This window comes from Anas platyrhynchos, chromosome 1 (assembly GCF_047663525.1).
Source record: "Anas platyrhynchos isolate ZD024472 breed Pekin duck chromosome 1, IASCAAS_PekinDuck_T2T, whole genome shotgun sequence".
Lineage (NCBI taxonomy): Eukaryota > Metazoa > Chordata > Aves > Anseriformes > Anatidae > Anas > Anas platyrhynchos.
In genome coordinates, this window is record NC_092587.1 from 77,802,947 (window position 1) to 77,813,317 (window position 10,371).

At 36.8% G+C, this 10,371-nt stretch overlaps 1 protein-coding gene across 6 annotated transcripts in view; it reads right to left on the bottom strand.

Annotated features, from left to right (window-relative positions):
* Positions 1-8,722, bottom strand: part of LOC101800257 (solute carrier organic anion transporter family member 1C1) — a 32,620-nt gene extending 23,898 nt beyond the window's left edge. For 3 of the 6 annotated variants that reach the window (XM_021274833.4, XM_013102936.5, XM_005023034.6), the window contains exons 1-4: positions 8,568-8,722; positions 4,082-4,236; positions 1,770-1,911; positions 1,550-1,682 (exon numbers count right to left, since the gene is read on the bottom strand). In XM_021274833.4, the coding sequence (XP_021130508.1) occupies positions 1,550-1,682; positions 1,770-1,911; positions 4,082-4,213 (407 nt within the window). In that variant the 5' untranslated portion in view covers positions 4,214-4,236; positions 8,568-8,722. Of the gene's footprint in view, positions 1-1,549; positions 1,683-1,769; positions 1,912-4,081; positions 4,237-5,274; positions 5,334-8,567 lie in introns of those variants that run through there. The other 3 variants (XM_013102934.5, XM_013102935.5, XM_072042463.1) reach the window with 3 other exon arrangements.
* Between the last annotated feature and the right edge of the window lie 1,649 nt (positions 8,723-10,371).

Here is a 10,371-nt window from a genome sequence, read left to right on the forward strand (position 1 = left end):
ATCTCAGGTGCTGGAATTTTTCTGACTGCTTTAGCATCATGCTTTTCCCAGATATGAGCCCCGTCGAGTGCAAAGTACACTGAGTTTAGAAAGAACAACGTGGTAAAACACACACTGCTTCTAGGAATTAGGCTGGCTCTATTAGACAAGGCAGGCTTATTTTTGAGGTTGAAACAAAGAGTGTTCATCACAGGAGATAGTGCATAATTTCCTCATGAAAATTGAGGTCCAAATTCATGAGAGACTTTATGAGTTTCCCAGTGTAGATGAGATAGATACACAGCTTGGCTTAAGCACTGGAAAATACAAGTCTTAATACTAGTGCAAGATCCACTATCATGACAAAAAATATATATGTGTGTATATATATATTTACATTCTGTAGGTTTCTTTTTGCATAAGTATAGCTTAAATTATTCTAATACACTTAAGAGAGCAACAGAAATGTGTTTCATTATGTTATCACTATGTATCATTATGTATCAAAGCTATAGCTAGAAACATTGCATATAAGCAAAATACAGTAATTCTCTGAATCAGGAGAAGATGCATAAAAATTATTTTAACCAGCCATGGTAAGTCAATTTAACCAGACATGAGCATTTGGAACAGAAAATGCCCTTGGACCAGTTCTATGAGCACTGATGCATCTGCTGGCTCTGAAGCTGAAAGGCTGCTTTGTGTGAGCAGTTGCTACAGAACAGCACAGAATTTGTTTCACAAATACACCATCTTACACAAGAAGGTTCTGGTTTCCTCTTTCAAGGAGATTTCTTCCAGTGAGGACTTCTGTAGGATGATTTCTTCAATGAGTAATCTCTGGAGCCCTGATTTTACATGAGAGTTACTCATTACTATAAATAAAGTCATATTTCAGTAAGAGATATCCACCAGTATAAGGTTATCAGCTCAGAGCTGGTTGAGGTTCTGCTCAAAACAGCACAAATTTCAACATTTTTTTTTTTTTTCTGGAAATCATATAGGTGGCTTCTATATTGTGTGAATTCTGATAGCTATATGAAATTTGGTTCATAATAATTTGACTTTCCATACTATGTTATCCTGACATCTGTTAGCAACCAGCCATACCACATTATTATATTACCACTGATTTTCTCAATAAGGTTTTCTTACAGTTAGCCATTCAGAAAGAGTATATAATTTGTTAAATAAATAGTATCAGGGTAGTAGCATGGTTGAAGACTTTCAAAGAACATGATTTTGTAACTAAAACATATATTTCTATTGATTTTGTAAAATCTCTTACTTCTCTGTCTCTTCTCTGCACAAGTCTGACTGAAAATGAAAGCATATGGATTTTCATGTTGTTTTGTTTTGTTTTGTTTTGTTTTCCAGAAGTTGATCTTTTACTTCAGAAGAGTCATATTTTTTCAACCAGATATAATGAATAGTGGTGTGCAATTCATTGCACATTAAAGTGAGGTGCTATAGGTTTTTGGAAATCTAAGTCTTAAAATACAGCAGCTTTCATTCAAAAATCAGAAAGCAATATCTAATTTCACTGAAATTAGTCTTGATAAGTACTTACTATCCCATGAAGAAATGAGGCATTGCTGTTAAAAGACTCCCTAAAGCCATAGTAAAGCATCCAACAGCAATGACTTTGGGCCTGTGAAGTTTAGCTCCAAAGTAGCTTACAAATGCAATCACCAGCAAATTACCTAGAAAGTAAAGAACCAAAATTAATGTCAGATGCTACATCTCATAGTTCTCTAAACAGTCTGCTGCATGTTACAGAATATTATTACCCATCTCAAAGCTCCCATCAATGAAACCAACGGTAGAAGTTGGAAGGTCAAACCTTCGTTCAATTTGTGTGATGGAACTTTTCATAATTATACCAGACAATGCTTTACTGAAGTAGCTGAATGACAAAGCAGCAAGAAACATCTGAGGGAAGATTAAGGCAAAAAAATAATTAGAAGTAGGGACAGGAAAACTGGTAACATAGAGATCAAAATATTTTTAAAACTGTGCAGAACAAGCATCGTGGTGTTTATTTGTTACTCAAATTGCAGTGACAACATTGTGTGTGAATTTCCTTGTACCCTAGTTATGAGAGAGTGGTGCCAGGGTGGACTCACTGATGTTTGCTCCCTGCGTAGGTTTTCCCCACAGGAAAGGACTGGTAGTGGGTGCTGCACTGAAAGCAGGCACTTGCTTTATTCATGTTCAGGGTTGCAATGGCTGACAATGGTCAGACAGCCTGATCTTTCCTGCCTTGGTGGTCAGAGGTATTGCAGAGGAGGAATCCTTTGGACTGTAAAACTTAAATTTGGCAGACAACTCACTGGGGATTGTTTACCTTACTGGCATCCTGTGGTTAAATTTATCAAAAAGCTGAGGCCCATATTGGGCAATCAAAATGGTGAGATTTCTAGATATCACAGAAATGTAAAAATTTCCCACAGGTGAAATACCTCATCAAGATAGATTTAATGAAACTAGTCCAACTTAAAATTAATCTTAGCTCCAATTATTTTCTGCTTCGGCCACTTACTTTATCTCAGTTCATAACCATATAGCTAGCCATGGCACCAAAATGGCTTTATGGCTTTATGCAAGTTTTCATGGTATTCTAGTATATGGAAGGCAGTGCAGGCTGATTTGAGTTCCTCTCTGTCTAAAATATATTTTGAAATACATGAATCATGTCTGTGTTGCTTCTATATCATGTATTTCATAAAGGAAAGCTTGACATTCTTTGTAATTTTATAGTTACTTCCACTAACACACATTGTGGCTTTTGCAAATAAAGGTGTATTTGATAACAAGTTAAACTAAGTTTGTTTAAATATTATCTAACTATTTCAACATAATCTAAAAACAAATAGACTTATTGCTCACTGGGTAAAAGTTCCAATACAGCACAACTTTGGGTAAGTAAACAAAAGTCAATATATGTTCAAACTTTGCAATTCTATCTACTGTAAGAAATGAAGTCAAGCACATGCTTGAAAATAGGTAAATTTATTTTGTTTTAGTCAAGGAATAAAGAAAAAATCACATAAGTGAAGGCTTTTGTCCTGACCTGTTTTGGATTTCCTGAGTTCAACTGACAAAAAATCTGTGAGAACCACCTTTCCTGCCTTATGCCAGCAGTGGTCTCAGAGGTTTTGGCTGAAATTGCAAACTGCTGATAAGCATGAAAACACAAACAAAAATGACATAGATGTTTTGGGTTTGAAAATGCAGTCCCCATGTAAACCCTAAAATATTTGACAGGAAGGTGAGGTAGAAGAACAGTTTGTCTTTTGTTACATGCAAGGTATTATGTCTACTAATCTCTAATTGCCATAAAGTCAGTCACAGGATGTTGCAGATACAGATCCACAGTCTTGAAGCATTGCACATGTATATGATGGCAAAGTTTGTCCTGTGAGTCTCCCAGAGAGCTTAGATTCTATTTTTACAGATGTATATGGGTGGCAGATGTGAGCCAGAAAAAAAAAGAAATGTAACAAAGTTTGCCTGATCCTCGAGCCAAACCCCTCTGGGTGTCTGAGAGGTTTACAATTGCCTATATTTTACAAATAATCTTTCATTTGTACTTCATCTACAAGTAGTAAATACTGAAGTCTTTAACAAGAAAGCAAAAACCTCACTAGTTTACTAGCTTTGTTCTGTCTGTTGTTCCTGTGTTCTCCTGAAAACGTAAGTGCTTGCATGAATCAATGGATTACACGAAGTCCTGGAATATGATTCAGCTCACCTCATTTTAGCTCTAAAAATGGGTATTGATAACAACCTCTCGACTTCAATGTTACCTGTTTTAGGATGTTTCAAGTCTTCCACTGGAGACTACCTGTCTTCAGTGACCAAAATGGGGACCTAACTATAAGTAATTAAAGAGTAAATATATTAGTTTAGAATTTTTATTTTATTTTATTTTTAGGGCAAAGTTAGATAAGATCCAACCCTTCCCTGCACCTACAGTGTGTATTTAGTTCCAGAAAAGACAGGGGGAACAAGAAGTAAGCAAACTGTAATGCCAAATCTTGAATGAGATTTCTTAACTTATTACATCAGTAATTTGTGGTGATATTGATAAGAACCAAACCTTTAGTCCTGTGCAACAGGTAGTCTTCTTTTTGACTGGTAGATTTTTGTTTGCTTCATCATCCAAAAGCTGGACAGGCTCTGCTTCCTGATTTGAGTCATCAACATTGCTGGATTCAGTTTCCACTGTCATGGTTGATTTGTCTACTGAGTGATCTGAACCCAAGAGAAAACAATAATAGATATAAAAATACATATGTCAAAATAGAGTTGTTTGATAATTTTTCTAATGAAACAGTAGTTATGAGAAAACACTGAGATGATGAAACTGAATCTTTCCACTGGAAAGGTTTGGCTCAATGACTTAGATCTTTAAAAGCATATACCTGTTTAAATTTGGAAGTATCTTGTTTTGACATCTTTCTTTTAAAGTGAAATGCCCCTTCACTCTCTCTACTGCCCCTACCTCTCACCCCACTTTTTTTACTTTTTTTCTGTCTATAATGATTTTAATGCTAAAAAGACTATTTCCACAAAAGAGTAAGAGGAAGAGTCTCTGTCCAAAAGTGAATTAGAGGGGTCAATATAGCATCAGTAGTGAAGTGCAAGGAGTACTAGGGAAGCTCTGACTTTGTGGGTCAAGTGGCTTAGGACCCAATCAGCATTTTGGAAAGACATGTAATAACACTGTGCCATCCAACTTGTCCTTTTGCAATGACCTGTTGGAAACAACTCTTAATGACGAGATGATAAATTATTTTATCTACCTGACCTCTTTTAAGGAGCTTATATGTTTTTGCTGTTTTTTTTTTTTTTTTTTTTTTTTTTTTTTTTTTTTTACAGTGTTATATGGGGTTTCCTTGGTCCCATTCTGTCCACAGAGTGCTATCTATATACCCTGACACATGGAGTCCTCTGCAAGTCAGGATTTCAGCAGAACTGCTCCAGTTCCCCTGGGAAGAGAACACCTAGTATCCGAAGAGGACAGATCATTTCCTCCGCTGAAATAAATATTTTTTCTTGAAAGACTAGTTGCATGATTAAGTTGGATTTGGTTTTAGTGCAATGAATGTTACATACTTTAGCTTTTTTTTTTTTTTTTTTTTTTTTTTTTTTTTTTTTTTTTTCCAGTTTCTTAATCTTATATTTGAGAGATGGCTAAGCAATTATACAGAAAAAATATTTCAGTGAAATGCTTTAAGGGAAGCCTACATATATACTTGCAAAGTTTATTCAAAGAAGTAAAACACTTGCCCGTTTGTGCAACTCCAACTACAAACAGAACAGATTTCTGAAGGAAGATCCAGATGACACTGCAGAGCCCCTCGGAAAAAAATGGATCAGTTGAAACAAAGCTTTCTTCAGATCCTGTAGATCTTGACACACAGGGGAGATAGGAGTATTGGCACTAATGACCCCAAATCATAGCTCACAGGAACTGATTTATTTCACCTTTCACAGTACTCTCCTCATTTCAGAAAAGAGTGAGAATGATAGAAAGAGAGGGGAGGAAACTCATACAAAGAGAGGCTTTCCATGCTTGAATGGAGTTGAAAAAAGTTGGATGAACTTTTCTAGTGCTGGAATAAGTCCATCTGCATTTGCAAATTGCTTTGCCACAGGCCATATGGCAGAGCATTTAAAGGGTAGGCATTCGGGTATGGTGAAAAATGTTTTTCTTCACTCAGATGGAACAGGGTTAACACATAAGGATGTTTAAAACAAGTACACAAAAAAAATAGAGTTAAATAATTTTCTTGTCATTAAGTTAATGAGCATGTTGTTTAGGTACTAATGCTGGCAGAAACAACACCTTTCCTTTCCCGTTGCTTCCCACACTCTTCACTCATGAAAGTAACACTGCTTCTGTGGCTGTGCTGTAAATCTGGGTCAGAAAACAGATCCACAAAAGAAAAAAAAATCCTTCCTCAGACAGATAGGAACAAGAAGAAGAGGAAATAATATTTTCTCATGTCTGCATAACTACCAATAGAAATGCTTGTGAAATGAGATTTTTAGCATTCAGGGAGTCAGTACTTATAAGCACATTGTCCTCTGAAATTTAACTGTCCCGATATAATGTGAAGGTATTAGCTTCTCTGTTGTAAGATACACAAAGGACTACAGTAAGATGCTGGGAAAACATGTCATTGCAGGTAACAGACCTACAGAAGTTGCAGTTTTTAGACAGTTTGAAGGTAGAATCTGAATATAAGGAGAGAATGAGTTAAGACAGAGAAACAAGGATAAAAATAAGAGGTAAAGTTGAGAAAAGACAAAGGCAGTTACATATCCAGAACTGTAACTGAAGAAGTTCAGCAGGACATCCTGGTAAATGTTTCAAAGACAGATTGTGAAGGCACAAAAAGGGAGGACAGTCAGATTTAAAGTAGGAGCAGTAAGTATCAAAGGAAAGGTTAAGAAGTTAGAGGTAAATAGTGAAAAAGGCAGCCAGAGGCAGAGGTTAAGGTATCAAGCAAGATCCAGGATGATAAAGAGAAGAAAAATAAAGTAAAATTCATCTTCTGGGGGCAAAAGCTACCTGATGCACACAGAAAAATGTGAAGCCAGATAGAAGACGGTAATTAGCTTCTCCAGAGATCTAGGGAAGCACTCTCAGGCAAGAACAAGTGTGACCAGTTCCTGTCATTGTTGAATAATGTCTTATCACTGCTTTGCAAAGATACTACTGCAGAAGGTGCTGCTTTTGCTGTGGAAGAATGGGAGAGAGGGAAGTGAAAAGATGATACAGCCTGTGCTGGAGAAATGTCAGAGTGAGCTATGTGCAAGGATCAAGAGTTGGAGCTGCTGGCAACATCTGCTGTCCTCAGTTGACCTTGACCTACATGGAAATCTGTTGAAGACCAGGGCTGGGAAAATGCCATGTCACAAGAAGATAACGAAAAAAAAAAAAAAAAAGATAAAACATTTATTTGTTATTGATACCAACATAAACTAGCTGTTGAGCATGACAATTTCAAGTATTGATGAAGTTGCTATTTTAGCTTTATTTCACTAGGGTGTTTTTTTTTTTCCCATCTTTAATAAATCAAGGAGTTGGTACAAGCTGAGGAAAAGTATGAAATGTATAAGGAATGTGTGAAATGAAAGTATGAAATGAAAAGTATCAAATGTGTTCAATCAGTTATATGACTTCCCCAAAACTATTACACTTCATCTGCACAAGCCATTCTGCTGCAGTAATTCCTTGAGGTATCTGTATTTGCAGAAGGGCAAGATCAGTCAAATAACATTTTTAGGTTAGTTAGGTAGTCTCTCAGCCTAAACAAAATCCACACTGACTTCCTTCCTCAAGGAAGAAAACAATACTATTTCCAAAAGCAAGCATAAGGAAAGCAAACAAAGAAGCCCCAAGCCATATTGTGAGAATGAAAATTAATGCTCTTCTAGTTCAATTTTCCATCATACCAGGGGAACATTTGATGAACAGCTGGTTACAGCACGAGACAGCTTTGGTCTTGTGCTCAGTACAGACTCTGCTGAGAAACAGAAGAGGAAAGACCAAGTGTCTTAACCAGTAATCATCATTTGCACTGGAGAAAGCTGAGAGATTTCACAGAATTGTGTGAAGTGTGTGGCACTTTGCAAGCCCATTCCAGAGGGTAGCAGCCACTCTTGCAAATGACAGCCACAGGATTCTTCAGTGTTTCATGGTATATGATCTTATAGGGTCCATGGCCTATCTCTGTTCCTGCAAGGTAGATCTACCCCTTATTGAACATTAAAAATAAAAAGAATAAAAATAAAAATAAAAATAAAAATAAAAATAAAAATAAAAATAAAAATAAAAATAAAAATAAAAATAAAAATAAAATAAAAATAAAATAAAAATAAAAACAAATAAATAAAGCTTGGTTTTCCACTCCTTAATTATATGCAAATTAATGTGAATAAGAACACCAACGTAAACAACTTAGCACAAATAACAGATAATTAGTTTACAAATGTCAAGACAATAGTTTGGACTTTATGGATTTTTCTGTGGATTTTATAGAAGTTATAAAAGAAAAATACAGTAATTCAGAGGAATTTTCAAAATCCAGCAAAGACACTAAGTCCTTGGGCTGTTTTTCACTGCGGTGGCATTCTCAGCAGCTGTATCACTACCCAATAGATTACAGTATCACAAATCAAGAGACAGATTTCTTCCAGTAGTTTATGGAACTGTATTGATTTACACTAACTGAAATGTTAATATAGTTGTCTTACTGATTTTTAAATACATTAACGATTCATAATAAGATCTGTCAAGTTAATGTACTATGACAAATGAATATCACAGTACCATGCAGGCCTAAATGCTACTTTCATTCTTCACGGCATATGATTCTTACAGTTTAGACAGACACATAAAAATCCATGGTGCCATCATTAAAATGTTGATGTTTACGACAGGAACGTTAGCGGTGTAATTGGTCACAGGATACGCAGCAAGTACTACACGGGTAATGTTTGTTAGCCGCAAACGCTAAATGGCAACATTTCGCGGTTAAGACAAACAAAAAGAATATTAAAGAGGTTCCTACCTAGATTCTGTATTCACAACAACAGCAGTTATATTACCACACAAATGCTCAAAAGCCAGAAGATTCTCTCCTTAAGCAAGGCTGTGTTGGTACTTGGTAGAAGAATCATTAACTTCTAACACAAACTATGGTTTAGGCAGTTTTAATCTTGTCTCCTCCCAGTTCTGCCCTCTGTTAAAGGTCCCAAAATACATGTTTATCTACAGTGGTCAAAAATTAATTAGGTAGAAAATGTGCAGGTGTGTACTATTTGTATACCCTTTTGTGAAACATCTGATTTCCTCAGCTCACTGAATTTATAAATTCAAATAGTTCACACCTTCCTGGCATTTAAAAATTGGACATCCCAACTTCAGAAGTGTTCCTGCTTTAGCTATCCTACTGATAGCTAAAATGTATTTGGATGAGAAGTTTTATTTTTCTAGTGTATGGCTAATTTCTGTTTCATCTAAGCCATGCTAGAGCCAGCCAAGGACTTGCAGGAAGAGAAAATACCACATATTTGGTGTATTGAACAAACTGGGTGTTCAAAAAACACTTGTGCTTTGAAGAATGTTCAGGTTTATACCTCAGTGTTATTAACAACACAGGCAAACCCATCCCAAAAGTGTACTGGGGCTTTGTGTACTTTGGATCAGCCCTTTACCTGCTTACAGCTCTAATTCAAGGAAACCTGAGCTGCGTTCCTGAGAAGTATTTTATTTGATTACACTCTTGTTGCTCTTGTTGTGAATTATGCTTGATTCCTAAGAGTACCTGTAGTTTTTTTGTTTGTTTGGTTGTTTTTTTGTTTGGTTGTTTGGTTGTTTGTTTGTTTTTTTAAAGTCAGATTTAAAATATGTGAACAATAACTGCTCTCCACCTAGATGTTACACCAAAATGTGCCATTCCTTTTATTTTGTGCACCTTCACTGCCACCACAGTCACCTAGGCCATTCTTTAACCTGCTATGAACAATTACAGACTACTTAATACCCTGACCTTTGGATAATCTTAATTAAGTTTGGTCTTCAGTACTGTTATCAGAGATATCTTGCACTGTTCATGGGTTTTGTTTCTGACATTTAACCAGGAAGTACCATAGAAAAAACTACATAATTATCAAGAAAATGGTAGTCACACCAAAGTTATACGGCATGGCAATTCACATGCAGGCATTAATAAAATTATAAAAAAAGAATGCAGTTGGAATCCTAGGTCACAAATCCAGCCTGCAATCTCCTTTGGTGAAAAGGCCACACTCTGCCTTGAACACAAGAATTGTATTCCTCCCAACTCATCCTCTTCTAAGGCTACTGCAAAACATTGCTTCCCTGGTACACAGGAAACTTCTGGTTTTCATGTACTGGGTCTGGCTGGGAGGGAGTTAACTTTCCCTGCAGCAGCCCATACAGTGCTGTGTTCTGCACTTGTAGCTAGAACAGCAGTGGTATCCACACCAGTTTTGTCTAGCACTGAGCACTGCTGGCACAACACCAAGACTCTCTCCAAACCCCCCCAAAGCCAGTAGGCTGGGGGGTAGGCAAGGGGTGGGGAGGGGACATCGCCAGGGGAGCTGACTTAAACTGACCAAAGGGTTATCCTATGCCATATGGTGTAACACTCAGCAATAAAAGGTGGGGAATGGGAAAGAGAAGGGAGGCTCTCCTTATGAAGATGTCTTCTCCTCACAACCACTATGTGCATTGAGGCCCTGCTTCCCAGGACATGGCCAAACATGTAGAAACATGGCCAAACACGTAGAGAACTTTTTTTTTCCTTCCCTCTGTGCTTCCCCATGGCCTTTGCTTGTTGTCCCCCCCCT